Source organism: Megalobrama amblycephala, unplaced genomic scaffold, assembly GCF_018812025.1.
Source record: "Megalobrama amblycephala isolate DHTTF-2021 unplaced genomic scaffold, ASM1881202v1 scaffold414, whole genome shotgun sequence".
Lineage (NCBI taxonomy): Eukaryota > Metazoa > Chordata > Actinopteri > Cypriniformes > Xenocyprididae > Megalobrama > Megalobrama amblycephala.
The window spans coordinates 80,347-96,262 of NW_025953363.1; the positions used below are offsets into that span (position 1 = coordinate 80,347).

The following is a 15,916-nucleotide window of genomic DNA, read 5'->3' on the forward strand; positions in this document are numbered from 1 at the left end:
CATTGTTACAAATCAGAATTACTACATATTTTTCAGCCCTAAATAAACAGTCTCAGACCATCTGTGTAAGATGGAGCATTTGTCGTCACATGATCAGAATTAGGCCTTTTATTTAGACCATTATGTAAAATTCATGTAATACATGACATTATAGAGCATGAATAATGCTCAGAGCGCATATGTAAATACACATAACTGGGGTCAGCGACTCAGGGGACCCTGCAAACAGCATAAAGAACTTGATTGATCATGGCAAAAATTAGTTGAAAAACCAGAAACAGTGCCTTCTGGTATTCATAAGTCTAAGACTCCATAAAATCATAATGCAAAATAATAATAGTAATAATAACAACATTAATATAGACTTCAAAGCTTTGGGAATTCATTATATATATACTGTATATATATATATATATATATATATATATATATATATATGGGCCATGGATATTTCACTGTTCTAAGTAAAAGCAGTAAGTAAAATGCAACAATAATATGCACAATACAGCAATTACACAAACAAAGGAGATTATGTGAGCTTTCCATTTATGAGTTGATCAACGTCGTCCAAAATAAAAATATAAATAAAACATGCAGCAGTCTCAATTTCCACATTATTTTTACGATTAATTTTAGACGACATTTTGAACATGTCAATCTCTTATGGACAAATTCTATTATCACAAAAACTAATCAGAGACCTATTCGCAGCGAAAGTTTGACAGTGAAAACCAAAATATGTATTTATTTTAGATATAGTCCGTATATCCCATTTCACAAAGAAACATGGGAAGTTAAAAAAGTTACTTACATTATTTCATTGAAGCTCGTCTCGTTGAAGAAACTTTATATCTCTTCTCCTGTTTGAACAACTTAAGAGAACTTTGAGAGGCAGCCCACCATCAACTTTCACGCGCCACGCCAATGCTTAGCAGAAACATATCATCATCGGAGATATTCTTAAACCAAGTGCAATATCTATTTTTGATAGATGAACCTGTTCTCCGAGCAGACAGATGCTGGGTAAAGCGTTAACAAGAGTTTACTAGACAAAACTGTGCTTGTCCAACCGCTGGAGGCAGTTCTCAAAAGAGCCCCACCCTTCAGTGAGAGAAATCCCGAGGAGACCCCCAAAATAATAAAGAAAGAGAGAAAACATGAATACTTTGCATTAGTACGGAAGCCCTAAACTGCCATGGATTATTTATTTTTTTTCTATCTTGTTTTCTCGTGATCACGACTTAAAAGTTCTTTTTACAATGATTGATTCTGAAACACACTGTACCCGGATTCTACTGTTGCTATAGTAACGAACACAACTTTGACGCGCATCTGATCGACGGATAAATCATGCGCTCTTATATCTTGTGGATATTTCAGCTAAATGTTTATATATATATATATATATATATATATATATATATATATATATATTACATAATGTGTTTGTTATTTTTATTCGTCATGTAGGATAGCCTGTGATATCATGTGCGTTAAACTGTCCTCCTATCTTCCATTAAAAAGAGGTGCACAAAACAAAAAAAACAAAACAAAAAACTTTAATCCAGTTGATAAAAGCAAAAACAATCTTGGGATGCTGTTTGAGAAGCGTGTTTATGTGTATGTGTTTTCTACAAAGAAATGTAGAAAATACAATAGGTTACACACTATCACTGAATTAAATGACATAGGCTATAAATCACATTTCTTATCAATATACATTAAAGGTGATAGAGAGGATTTTTTCGTCGACTGAGAATCCAAAAACTGTTAGTGAGTTTGAAATGAGCGCATGCGTAAGAACAGCCCCCCTCCTTCACAGCTCATTTCAAAGGAAAGCCTCCCAAAAGTCGTGCACGAGTGTTTACCACCGGCATTCGCTGTGTCATGTTAGTGGATTCATTATGTCGGACTCACCGCAGGTAACTCATAATCTGCAGTTGTTACTCCTGTCTCCTGACAAAAACATTGCATGCGGCGCCTGTGGAGTGTGGAAAGTTACTGGAGCACGCAGCCGCACACGTCTCTCACAAGGAACGTCATGGCAGTGATTGACAAGCCAGAGGGCCAATCGGCTGATGTTTTTAAGGCCCTACCTCGTGCACAGATGATGTATATTAATATTATTACTTTCAGTGCACCTAATAAATAGTCTTTTATCAGTTAGTAAAGACATATAAAACATTTGTATAAAACAAAACATCCTATTTAGCACCTTTAAGTGACATATTTAGGTAAACGAACACTGAAACTGCAATGATTAAAAGAGTGTCTTAAAGATACACAATAAGGTTCAAACTGAATACTATACAGTGACATCAAAATTAGTTTTAATAAGCAATAAGTTTACCCACACAGCAGGGGACTCCTAGGCGGATCCGCATTCAAGTCGCCAAACCCGCGTGACTGTCACATTCGTTTTGGCGCCGCCCAGAGGATCAGGTCCGCCTCCGGCCGGCGCCATAAATTCTACTGTCAATCAGCGGATCCTGAGCGGACCCATGTCGGATCCGCGGACGCGTACGCGCCTTTACTGTACGGTTGTATCAATTTGCGGGTCCCAAACGGACACGCCGCGGAGGTAAGCTTTTAATCGCGGATGCGGAGCGGAGCCAAAGCGGGGTCCGCGATCCGCCTTCGTTACAGATCCGTCACTGCGCGCAAGTGGACGCCGATACGGGTCCGTTCGCGGCAGAGGTGGAAAGTCCAGGGCTCAGAAAGTAAAAGTCCAAGCAAGCAGAATCACCAAAGGAGAAAATCACAATTTTTAAGACACCATCACAGAGGTCAGGGTTTGTTTTAGTTGAGCTCTTGACCCATCACTTTTTAATGTTAGAATTTGTTTGGGCTGCTGTAATTGAGTTATAACAGCCAGACAAGCAAAGTTAAAAGATGATCAGGTGGTGTTGGTTATGTTTTCACATAATCATTATTTGATCTGAATCTCTGAACTCATTTAGAGCCCAATCTCTGAGTTAGATTTACATTATTGATTACTATACCTGTTCTATCTCCATGCAGCATATATTCACAGTTTCTGACATTATTGTGCATCCTAACTGAATCCTGACAGGGGAGAACCAGAGCTATATAGAGAACCAACTTTACCCAAGTGTTGTTGAGTGTGTGTGAAATGGTGTGAAAGTGTGTGAGCAGCTGCAGTATCAGTTCAGACTTCGGTAAAGTTGGTTTTATATTCGCACATTCGGACTTCTGATAAATTCAGACTTTACAATAAATGTGCAATAAATTAATGTTTGCGAATTTTAAGCAGCGACATGATATTGACAACCAACGACTGTCAACTTACAACATTTTTCACAGTCGATCAAAATAGGCAAGTATTGTTTTAATGGCATATTTACTTGTGAATGTCCACTGAATGTCCAATGTAGTGTGATTAACAAGGCTATTGAATACGGATGTCCGAATGTGCGAATATAAAACCAACTTTACCCAAGTTCAGTTCAGTCACTGTGACTCTGACTGACGGAGGTTTTTGTACGACTCTTTATCACTGTGTGAACACCCAGTTACTGATGTAGTGATAACTCAGACAGTAATAATGTCCAGCATCTTCAGTCTGGACTCCACTGATGGTCAGAGTGAAATCACTCCCAGATGATTTACTGCCACTGAATCTAGATGGAGTTCCTGACTGGAGGGTGTTTGTTCTATAAATCAGGAGTTTAGGAGCTTCTCCAGGTTTCTGTAAGTACCAGAACACACAGGGTGGGCTGCAGTGTGTAGTAGCAGTACTGAGTTTACAGCTCATCTCAACATTTTCTCCTGGTTTAACAGTTTTCACTGCAGGAGTTTGAGTCACTGTGATCTGAGCTCTACAGCCTGAAAAACAAACCATTTATTAGTCTATAAAGTATATATTATTTTACTTATTTATGTTAAAATGATATAACTTAAATGATTTATTTTAGATAAATACTTTTCACCTTGTAGTATAAAGCAGTATAAGAGCGTCCAGATGATGATGAAGGTCATGTTGATGAAGATTGTTGTGTGTGTCAGTGATGAAGTGTTAAACTCACAGCACTATAAACACTCTCAGAGCACTGAAGCATCTGATCAATATGCAAACACACTCCAGATCATTTACCTGAAGACAGCAGAAACACTGTTTTGTCATTTAGTATCTTTGCTAATAAATTTCTATTGATCATTTTCAGAAACAGACACTCCTGATTTACTTCATGTTATTTTGGGTGGATCTTCTCCCTCTAAACACTGTTTTAATGATCAGTTTCATTCAGACTTTGATGCTGAGAGCATTTAATACCTGTGCTGCAGATCTGATATCATCATGATACTGTAGAACAGGTCAAAGGTCATCCAATAGAGAATGACCATCTAAATCTGGCTGAAGATTTCATTATAAAGCAGTTCAATAGAATTAGTGGACTTTAAATCACATGTGTTTGTAAAGTCAATGCATTTTATGGCTGACTATGAAACAAATGATTACAGCCTTCTCGCAATAACATGTATTTCATTTAAAGAGGAATATTTAGTGTGTGTTTTCAGATCAATCATGTTGATGTTGAGAAGAGCTGCTGTTGAGTCTCATATCAGTGTGTGTGAGTGTCGTTCGTCTCTTTCTCTGCTGGAGTTTGTGTTCATTTGAGTGTGACGGAGGTTTTTGTACGACGCTTTCACTAGAATGAAGCACTGTGGTACACTTTCGGTGGAGGAACTAAACTGGTGATCAGAAGTAAGTCTTTCTTAAATTATCTAAAAAATTCATGATATTTTAATTAATTAGTTTTATTTGATTTTTCGATTATTTCAGAAAACATTTGTTAAAAAGATTATTCATTTATTAGAAAAAAATTGTTTTTGAAAAGTTTCCTTAATAATTGCAATATTGAATTATTATATTATTTACATCATTTTTCATTTTATATGAAGTAATGGTATAAGGGTTATAATAGAGGATTTTTAAAGTCATGACATCCAAGTTTAATAATACAGACAAAATAAATCTAATTGTGTAAGCGTCATCATCAGACAAAGACAAATTTAGTTAATGAGCATTTTAAAAATCAATCATTTAAACTATTAAGTTTACAATCAAGTTGATTATGATTGTAAGTGTTTTAACAGAATAATTAAAACATGTATTATTGAAGCTGCTGAAATTTATGATTGATTGTATCAAAATATGAAGAATTTAAAAAATACTGAAATTATGTAAATTTGTTTTTTTTTTTCAAATATTTTTTCAAGTCTTATGAAGAAATCACAATATATTAATCATTTTTCATGTTGTCAATGTTTTTAAAAAATAGATTGAGATTAAAATGTTTTGTAACTTGAAAAAAAAATCTAATATTTTTTTCATTCATTTCATTATTTATTTAAATTTTATAATTTCATATTGTTTCTAAATATAATTTTTAATTTTACATTAATAATTTATAATCTTATTATTGCTAACATTTTGTTCATTTCATGTATTCACTGCAGTACTTTAAAATCTATTCAGTTATTTCTGATACATCATTTTGTCTGTAATTCTTGGTAAAATTAACAATTAAGAGTTTTTTAAATGCATGAAACAAACGTTTTATAATATGGACAAAATATAATTTTGTTGGGGTCATCAGACAAAAAGAAACTTAGTTGAAGAGCATTATGAAAATTTGTCTTTTAAACTATTTAAAATATCAAATTTGAATCTGATGTTTGAATAGCAGAATATTTTCAAAATACAATTAATATTGAAAAGATCATTTAAATTTGTTTTCTTATAATGAAATCTTAATATAATCATTAATTTACTTGGACAATGTTTTTCAAAATCATTCTGAGGATCATTTAAATTTGAACTTATATTTGAAGTCAAATCATAATTTCTGCAGTTGTTCATGTGTGTTTGTGTGTGTTTGTGCAGCTGGTCCCGCAGTGAAGCCCTCCGTGTCTCTGCTGCCGCCCTCTTCTCTGCAGATCTCTGGAGACTCAGCCGCACTGCTCTGCCTGCTCAGCTCTTACTCTCCACAGGGTGCGACGGTGAGCTGGACGCTGGATGGGTCAGAGGTCACCGAGGGGGTTCAGACCAGCGCAGAGAGCGAGCGGGACGGACGCTACAGCCGCAGCAGCGTCCTGAGCCTCAGCAAAGCACGCTGGGAAGGCGCGGATCGCTTCGTCTGCAGAGTAAGACATGACGGAGCTGATCACGAGGCCTCGTTCCTCAAGAGCTCCCAGTGCTGATGTTTCTCCGGTCCAGACGAGCCGTATCTGAGCGTCCGGCAGGATTCACAGCAGTCACGTGATTTACAGCTCAATACTGAAGCAGTCTTTCAATGTGCTGCCATTGCTGTTCATTCAATAAAGCTTCTGAACGCGTTACATTTGTGTCCGACTGCATCATTGATCAGTGTGTCGTTCATTCAAAGTCCTGCACTAAAGTTTCAGCTGCTTTTGATTGATTGTAATAGTTGAGAACAGCTGCATTTAACAGGAAATGTCAAATGAAGCTCTTGGGGTTTGAACATGGTCACTGGAGACGGAGCTGCTCTATTCTGAGAGGATCACAATCACTAAACCTGCCAATGCAAATGTGATTTTCACCTCAAACTCACAGTTTCACTCTTTGATTGGTTCAACGCTCTCAACTGGAACATTTTCACTTCTGCTCATGAGAAATGAGTTATGAGTAATACATTTAGAAACAGCTTTAGATGAAGGAGCTGCTTGAGAAACATCTGCATGTTACTGATACACCATGACTTTAGTGTAGTTTAATGTAACAAAACAACATATGAATCTATATATTAATTTACACACTCTGTATATACAGAGTGTGTAAATATATATACTGTATATACATATATACAGTATATACATTATATATATATATATATATATATATATATATATATATATATATATATATATATATAAAACAATAATTTCACATTGAGGAATGCATTTGTTCAACTTACGCATTAACGCTATCAGCAATCTTTCTTCAACAATCTTCTCTTGCTTTGGCAGCAGAGATAGTGTTACTTCGCTTGAAAAACATTTTAATATTCTTCGTACTTCTGCATTATTATCTCCTGCTCCTCCACTGAAAACTACAATGCTCTTCTTTCCATATTGAACACGACTGGTTGTTCGGTGCCTTTTATGTGGACGTGAGAGAAGTAATCATAGCTTAAAGTGCGTGTGAGCCGGAAGTTGCAAACGACTTTTCTCCAGTGTTGTGACGTATTTCCAAATTGAATAGAGGGCAGTGTCAGTACACGATCCGTTCCACCTGCACGATCCGTTCTACGCATGCGTAGTAGACTCTTTAGAAAACGCACATGCGCAAATGATAATTCTGTTTTGCGACGACCTGCACGATCCGTTCTTTGTGTGTGAATGTGAGAGAGAGAGTGCGTGTGAGGGAGAGAGAGAGTGTGTGTGTGTGTGTGTGTGTGTGTGTGTGTGGAGAGAGAGTGTGTGTGTGTGTGTGGGAGAGAGAGAGAGAGAGAGAGAGAGAGAGAGAATTTTTACTCTTAAATAAAACTTCTGTGTGCACACATGCTTCTTTCAAGTCATTTCCATTGTCAGTTTGAAATACTCTATAACATTTCCCCACACTTGTTTGTAGTTCTTTCTTTATGTAAGTGCAGTCTTGGCAGAAATGCATATTATATTCCTTAGTGTCTTCTGTAAACAACATTGAAGGGGTTATTTTCCTCATTTAGATTATATAGATATATATTAGCCTATATAGACCCATACTAATACAAAATTACTTAACTTAAAAGTTAACTATTAGCAGCTTTTAATAAAAAAAACGACACAAACCGTCTTTGACAATACTACTGACCTCAGACCAAAACACGGCAAGTTAAGTAAGTTAAGCCTTATACCAGCAATGAATCGCAAAGGAGAGTATAGAGGAAACTGATCATGTATGTTCATGTAACTCCTTTATTATTTTGGATTGGCAACCACGTAAACACATCGTAATGCATAGCCTAAGCTACATTTAAAAGCATCAAAATAGACCCGCTGTTAAATGTTAAACAATACAACTAACGTTACACAAATATGCCTTGCCTTGCCATCAAGTGTTTCATTAGTAGGTACCGATAGTGTAGGAAAATGTGACGTTTTCTACAACGTAATTACGCGCATGCGTGAAACGGATCATGCAGGTGGAACGGATCGTGTACCGACAGGCAGAGTTTTACTTCAGCGCTCCTCCTCTCCATCTCTAGCTCATAGCAGACTAACGGTTGGAGGGGAGTGGTTTAAGCGTTTTCAACCCAAGCCGTCAAACTGACGTCATTAGAGAAGGGGCATCGTTGCAGAGGGGAGGAGCATTTTCAGATTTTGATTAAAGATTACGAAGCCAAACAATTTTTTTTGTGTGGATTTACTTGCACGGATTAATTGTTCACCAAAAAAAACTAGCAATTTCAGTTAACAAAATAAATAAGGTCAATTTTACTTTCACGTGTACTTTAAGAATCAAAGTCTGAGTTGACAGAGAAAGTTGATGAGCTGTGTCATGGCACCAATTATCCCTGATTGCATCGGTTTGGTTTTGTCAACTCGAAACTAATTCTATAACCCTTAGTTTGTTCAACTACCATCATGGTACATGCCCCTGGAGCCTTTGGCAGCTTATGTAAAGATGATGTTTTTCCACAGACAGGAACAGCACAATGTCTGTGTGACATCACAATCTTGTTATTATTAATCTTATCATAAACATCTCGGCCTACTTTAGATCCACACGCTGCTCATTGACTGAACACCAGTGGGCGGGGCCAATGATGTGATGATGTAGAAGTATGTGTTGTTTTGCTCTACAGGCAGTCGTATGCAAATGATTGTGCCCATGTGACGTCACACGCACCTCTGTTCCAAACGAAGCTTTTTTACAGCTTGATTATATATGATTTTTTATTGATGATGAGGACGTTTTGATTATGGAACTTGCAGGATGTAATAATGATACAAAGACCTCTTATATGCCAAAAGACCAAGAATAATTTCTCATGTCATGACCCCTTTAAACAGTGAGTGTAAAATATCATATTCTTCTGTGATGTATCCACAATTAACCACTAGCGAAAACAGCTTCCAGCGCTGTGCCAGATGTTACTGAGACAAAATGCAGAAGTGATCCTGCAGAGAGTCGGTACATCAAGATGGCTGCTTCTGATTTGAGCTCTGCAGTATTTTCACTGTTTTTGTTTGTCCTGATTTGTCCTTCTTTACTGCAGAACAACCCATTATGCCTACATTAAATGACAGAAACCATATTTGGAAAAAATGTATTTGAAGTGTAATTTAATTGTTTAGTTTGTCTCACATCCCATTCGATTACATGGAGAGGGTGGGGTTTATGATTTATACTGCATCCAGCCACCTGGGGGCGATCGAGACGCTTTGGCTTCACTTTTCAGGACTTGGGTGGAGTAATGTAGGCAAATATAGGGCGATTTCGAACAGAGAAGAGCTTCTTCTCAGAGTCTTGAAGGGATATTTAACCTAAAAGTCTGTTATTCTCCCTCATATGCATGTTTCAAACCTGTATGATTTTCATTTCTACTGCATAATTTTGAAAAATGTCTATTTTTGTTTGAATGAGTGCATTTTGAATATGTGGTGCACATGGGACCAATGACCAACAGGGGGCAGCAAAAACCATCCATCAGGAACAGAAGATAAAAGTTTGTAAATGTAAAACAAATGACAGATGACCAGAAAAGTCATGAAAATTCATTGATCAAAAGATGAGGAGAACCTACTGGATACTATGAAGTATAAACCTGAAAGTAATCTATGCAAACGATAGTATGTGACGTTGTTGTTTTCACACGACTTCATCTGTGATCTTTTTTAAATTAAACCATAAAAGAGATGGTGGATTTCATTACATCCAGATCATTTGCTTAGATTGTTCACTTTCTCAATCTCTATCTGTTTTCCTGATGTGTGGTATAGGCTTTTTATTGAACATAAACAAGTTATGTTCAGTCATTTTGTTTATTTGAATGGAGTTATATTCAATATTTCTATTTCCTATAGCCAAAATCTGAACACATTCACATACCCAATCTTTGTCATATGCCAAATGTGGAAATCATAATGTGGCCATAGATAAATTATCATAAACAGAAATAAGTCCATCAGGTCCATTTTGTCTGCTTTCAGAGGTGTTTGGTCTGCTGACTTGACTTGATGAAAGTTTATGAGAGAGAAACATTTGTAGAAGATTTTAGATCTGTGTGTTTGAAAACCTTCTGCTGTTGAGTGTGTGTGAAAGTGTGTGAAAGTGTGTGAGCAGCTGCAGTATCAGTTCAGTCACTGTGACTCTGACTGACGGAGGTTTTTGTACGACTCTTTATCACTGTGTGAACACATATTGACTGTTTGGATAGTGGAAACTCTGACAGTAATAATGTCCAGCATCTTCAGTCTGGACTCCACTGATGGTCAGAGTGAAATCACTGTTAGATCCACTGCCACTGAATCTAGATGGAGTTCCTGACTGGAGGGTGCTTGTATAATAAATCAGGAGTTTAGGAGCTTCTCCAGGTTTCTGTAAGTACCAGGCTAAACAATCATTCCCACTATATTTGTACACATCTCTGCTGGTTTTACAGTTGATGTTCACAGTTTGTCCTGGTTGAGCTGCTGTCATTGAGGGACTCTGAGTGACGGTGATCTGTCCTCTACACTCTGAAACACACAACAAGAAGAAAATCAGCAGAAGACATTAATGATCTTTACCAGAACAAGTTCATGTACTGTAGTAAATGTAGTAAATGCAGTAAAGTGAGTGTCACCGTTGAGCAGCAGCAGCAGAGAGCAGATGATCAGAGCGTGTGTCCTCATCTTTACTGGGAATGAGTGAAACTGAAGGACAGTGATGTTGGATTTACAGTCGGACTGACAGACGCTCTGATATTGAGCTCCAATCACAGGGGTGGGACACAAATTCAAAGCGTTTCCTCTCAAATGTGTCTCAGACACTGACAGCAGAGCAGAAATGTTAAGAATTAAATTTCCCTCATCAAACACTGCTGCAGCAAACTGGATGTTTAGAAATAATTGTGACGTTTTTGTCTTTATTTTGACTCTCACAATTACATTTTTTATTTTAAAGCCACTTTCATTTCATAAATAAACTTCACTCAATGGAGCATGAAAACACCTGCAGATACATGATGGAAAAAACAAGAACATGTGGCAAAATTATGAACCTCACAGATAAAAGAATATATAAATATTTTTTTTTGAGGTGCACATGTATGACAAACACATTTATAGTTATTGTGAGTGTTTCTGGTTTCACAGGATCATCAAACTTCGAGACAGTTGAGTTTGACTAACAGAGAGACGAGGTTTGTTCATATTCATTCATTCATTTTATAGTTTACATCTGAAACATAAATTCAGTTAAAAGTGTAAATTAAAATTCTTATCTTGCTCATCAGTTAAAACTTGGTGTCAGTAAGTTAAATAAAACACAAAATACATGCTTAAATAAATACATGTGTAGTTAAGTCCATAAATAATGCATTTATATTTTTAATGTATAGAGTTATGCATAAATAATGGCATAAATATGAATGCATGCATCCATAAACAAATAAAGTCATTATTCCAGAGGCTTAGATATGTATCCTTCTTATTTTTCAGTGCAGATATAGACTGTTTTCTGTGAATGTACGAGATTTCAGATTCATTAGTGAAATAACGAGAATAATAATAAAGTGCAGTAAACAGTGAAACTATTCACACTACAGACCAGTGTGTTTATAATGAAGACAGTACATTAAAATAAAATGTCAATTTGCAATATCAAGCAGCACAATGAGCTGTTTTATACATCTAAAAATAAGTGTAAGCGGATCATACCAGAAGACACACACTGAATTTAAAGATGTTAAACATAAGGTGGTGTCATAGAGGCTCATTCGACCGCTCCGGACACATCGACACAACGGTCAACATGACGCTGTTCATCACTCACACTTACAAATCAATAACTTTCATCAAAAATATCACAGCATTGTGCAGCATATAAACCACTGAGCTTTAAACTCCAGACGGACAGAGGAAAACCTTTCAGAGGTGAGGATGTGCTGGTTTGTGTTTTTGTATAACTCAATATGGAAAATCACATTAATGATCAACTAAATGCTGTGAAAATAGCAGCTAATGTCTATTGCATATAGATATTCATATGTGAATGAGGTTATGAAGGGAATGAGGCAGTAGAGGGCGATACTGATTATTCCTTAAATATCTGCCACACATCTTCCTCTTGGAGCTCGTGGACATGCTGGAAATCACTAGAATGAGAGTTGAGGTCTGGACTGTGTTCTGATAGAGGACTGTGTGTGTTCATCAAGTGGAAGTTGATTTGATTGTTTTGCTGCTTGAGGTTTCTGCAACTATTTATGAGTGTTTGATGTTTTTATACTTGTGATTTATGTCAGTATTGTTGTTCTTTTGTATAATAACCACACCTTGATCCACATGTTGATCCATTTCTCAAATAAAAGCAACTAATGGAACTTTGTGTTTTATAATCGATGCCCCACAGTGATTTTACTATTTAACTAGTTCTCATGAAACTTTATTACAGAGGTTGCAGATGCAGTCAGGAGTTCACTTGCTCTCCAGTGTTCACGGACCAGATCTGACTGATCCAATATGGTGGACGACTCACATGTAGATCTCAATCATGTCACTGATCTATAAGAGCACAAAATCTCAAGGCAGATATACATTTTCCACAACAATTTTAGTCTAAAGAGTGTATGAATATGAGGAAATTTAACAGTGACACTGATGTCTGTTTCTCTCAGCTAATGCTTTGATTTCTGACCTCAATAATTTATAAAAAAAAGATTAATTCAGATGATTTTATTTCAGATGTTTGTGTGACGATGTTGTTTCAGATCCTCCTTTGAGCAGCTGCAGTATCAGTTCAGTCACTGTGACTCTGACTGACGGAGGTTTTTGTACGACTCTTCATCACTGTGTGAACACACAGCTACTAGGACAGTGTTCACTCATACAGTAATAATGTCCAGCATCTTCAGTCTGGACTCCACTGATGGTCAGAGTGAAATCACTGTTAGATCCACTGCCACTGAATCTAGATGGAGTTCCTGACTGGAGGGTGCTTGCTAAATAAATCAGGAGTTTAGGAGCTTCTCCAGGTTTCTGTAAGTACCAGGCTAAATAATGTCCATAAGAACTACTATAATACACATCTGTGCTGGTTTTACAGTTGATGTTCACAGTTTGTCCTGGTTGAGCTGCTGTCATTGAGGGACTCTGAGTGACGGTGATCTGTCCTCTACACTCTGAAACACACAACAAGAAGAAAATCAACTCAAAACTTTGACAATATACTTGAAGAAATGAATTGATATCAAACTTGTGCTCCACAAACCTTGAGCAAACGCTGTGAGAGTCCAGATGAAGATGATGATGAAGGTCATGTTGATGAAGATTGTTGTGTGTGTCAGTGATGAAGTGTTAAACTCACAGCACTATAAACACTCTCAGAGCACTGAAGCATCTGATCAATATGCAAATGAACTCATTCTGTATTTAAATGAGGCTCTAAATGAAGGTTCAGGAGGAGCTCGTTCATCTCATCCTGTCAATCACAACATCAAATCATGTAATCATGATATACCAATAATTGTTAACTTTAAAAATGTGGCATAAAATTTTGGACTAATTTAAATTGTGATAAGATGAAATGTTTTAAATCTACAATATCATTATCTAAGCATCATCAGCTCGACTGTAATTCGACTGCAGGTACGAGACCGCAGGTGATCACAGCTGTACTGATGACAGAAACCCTTCAACAGTTTTATTCATGTTATCTTGCACTACATCACTGTGCCACTAGAGGGCGGTGTGAACAGACAGACACACCACTGATGAACAGGAACGGACGAGTTAATGCAGTGATGAATTTATTCTATGGGGCCCCAGTTTGTATTTAAACGGTTAAACACTATATATTATAGCACTGTATGCAATTGCGCCACCCAAAGTGACAAACAGCTACTGTAGTCCTATCCTAAAGTCACTGGTTGAGCCAAAGGATACATACAGGCTGCCTAATATAGTGACCTACAAATTGGTCGTAACAGGTTATATGGCCAATGTAAGACAAACTCTTGGTCTTTAGACAGCTTTAATGCACATGAACATCCTCTAGCATAATAGGATTAACATGTAGCTTGAATTGTTATTGGGATCCTTTACAGCTCAGAAACTTCAATCCAGAAACACTTTGAATCGTGTAGTAGACGGTACAGCAATGGCCATGTGTCTTTTCAAATAAAATATGAGTCTTTAAGTATCTCTTTATGGAAGTATTATTCTATGTACTATATTAAAATAGAAAGATAATATTGTCTCTTTCCTTCAATTGAACTGCAATACATTCAGTCACGTCTGGCAACTTGACAAATATGTTTTCAATAGTATAGTATAAAATGAATATTAATATAAAAATGATTGATCTGTAAGTATTTTGGAAATTATATTGGGCTTTATTAAACTTTATGAAACTATAATGAATTTAGGCCTATATGCATTTTTTATACTACAAGTCAATCTATTGAACCATTTACACAGACTTTTATAAAGAGATCTGAAAGGATTTGTTGTCCTGTGGCTCCCTCTGGTGGACAGCATTAGTATTATGACCTTCATCTCTGAATCCCATTCATATAAATGACTGATTTAAAAAAAGTTGCTGAAACTCGGCATGTTTACTCAGAAAGTCTTGTTGTCCATGTGTATGAAGTTCTGTGAATTTTGGATTCAAACATTCAAACTGATGGAAACTGATAGAAAAATAGATTTCTTATCCTGTGGTTCCCTCTAGTGGACAACATTAGTACAACATGTTGTAGTCTTTAGGCCATTTTGAGTTGCTAAATCTTTTTTTTTCGATCTCCTAAACCACTTGACTGATTCACACAAAATTTTGCATGTCATCTATAGACACTAATGACAAAAGTTATCAAAAGGATTTTAATTAGTCAAAGCGTTTAGAAGATAGTTCATTTAGCCATGGCTCAATACACTTATAAAACTATATCTTCACTGTGACTCTGACTGACGGAGGTTTTTGACTCTTTATCACTGAACCAGGATAGAGGTTGATGATCCCAACTCTGATAGACGTCAGGACTGCTTTTACAGGACATGGTAAATGTGTCTCCTGGACGAACAGATTTCACTGCAGGCGTCTGAGTGGCTGTCACTTCACCAGCTGATTCTACATCATGAAAAATGAATAAACATTCAGAATTCAGTATTTACTGAAAGACAATATTTCAAGCACAGAAGATCAGAGTATGTTTAACTTCAGATTTCCTCACCTGTGAAACAGTAGCTAGTGAACATCCAGATGAAGATGGTGATGAAGCTCATGGTTGCTGTTGGTTCAGATTCTCATTGTTCAAACTCACAGAGCTTTAAAACCTCCTGAAGCTTGTGCTGCGATGCAAATAATCTCTATGTAAATCTGGGAAACGGTTTAGACAGATGAGGCACATAAAACATAACAGTGTTTAGGATATTTTCTCATGTTATGAGTCAGAAACATCGATTCAATTGTCTGAAGATTCAGGCTTTCTGGTGATTCAAATGACAGAGTTGCATTACTAAGAGAAACAAGTATGTCACTGTGAACTTCATTAGAGGGCAAAGGTCACTCCAGAGGTCACAGGTCATCAGAATCTATTAAAATCTAACAATGCACTGAGAACTGCATGATAGCTTTTCTGAGCCAGTAGTTATGATAATGTTATCCTATGAATAATATATTCATTATTAACTTGATCAACTTGGAGGGGGGGGTGAAGTCACTACTTGAAAAACTTCAAGAACATATAAT

The 15,916-nt window shown here is 36.6% G+C and overlaps 1 protein-coding gene and 5 gene segments (V, D, J or C); 1 reads left to right on the plus strand and 5 right to left on the minus strand.

Annotated features, from left to right (window-relative positions):
• Positions 1-1,114, minus strand: part of LOC125261424 (adhesion G-protein coupled receptor G6-like) — a 44,097-nt gene extending 42,983 nt beyond the window's left edge. For all 3 annotated transcript variants that reach the window (XM_048179983.1, XM_048179985.1, XM_048179982.1), the window contains exon 1: positions 812-1,114. In XM_048179983.1, the coding sequence (XP_048035940.1) occupies positions 812-813 (2 nt within the window). In that variant the 5' untranslated portion in view covers positions 814-1,114. The remainder of the gene's footprint in view (positions 1-811) is intronic.
• Positions 1,115-3,514: 2,400 nt separating this feature from the next.
• Positions 3,515-4,696, minus strand: LOC125261430. The segment is given in 2 exon segments: positions 3,515-3,846; positions 3,951-4,696. Coding segments are annotated over 2 exon segments (381 nt in total).
• On the plus strand, positions 4,676-6,363 carry LOC125261420. The segment is given in 2 exon segments: positions 4,676-4,688; positions 5,909-6,363. Coding segments are annotated over 2 exon segments (330 nt in total).
• Positions 6,364-10,266: 3,903 nt separating this feature from the next.
• Positions 10,267-10,974, minus strand: LOC125261435. The segment is given in 2 exon segments: positions 10,267-10,707; positions 10,815-10,974. Coding segments are annotated over 2 exon segments (384 nt in total).
• Positions 10,975-12,946: 1,972 nt separating this feature from the next.
• Positions 12,947-13,475, minus strand: LOC125261436. The segment is given in 2 exon segments: positions 12,947-13,349; positions 13,439-13,475. A coding segment is annotated over 1 exon segment (297 nt).
• A 1,559-nt stretch (positions 13,476-15,034) lies between these two features.
• LOC125261405 lies at positions 15,035-15,531 on the minus strand. The segment is given in 2 exon segments: positions 15,035-15,295; positions 15,399-15,531. Coding segments are annotated over 2 exon segments (246 nt in total).
• Between the last annotated feature and the right edge of the window lie 385 nt (positions 15,532-15,916).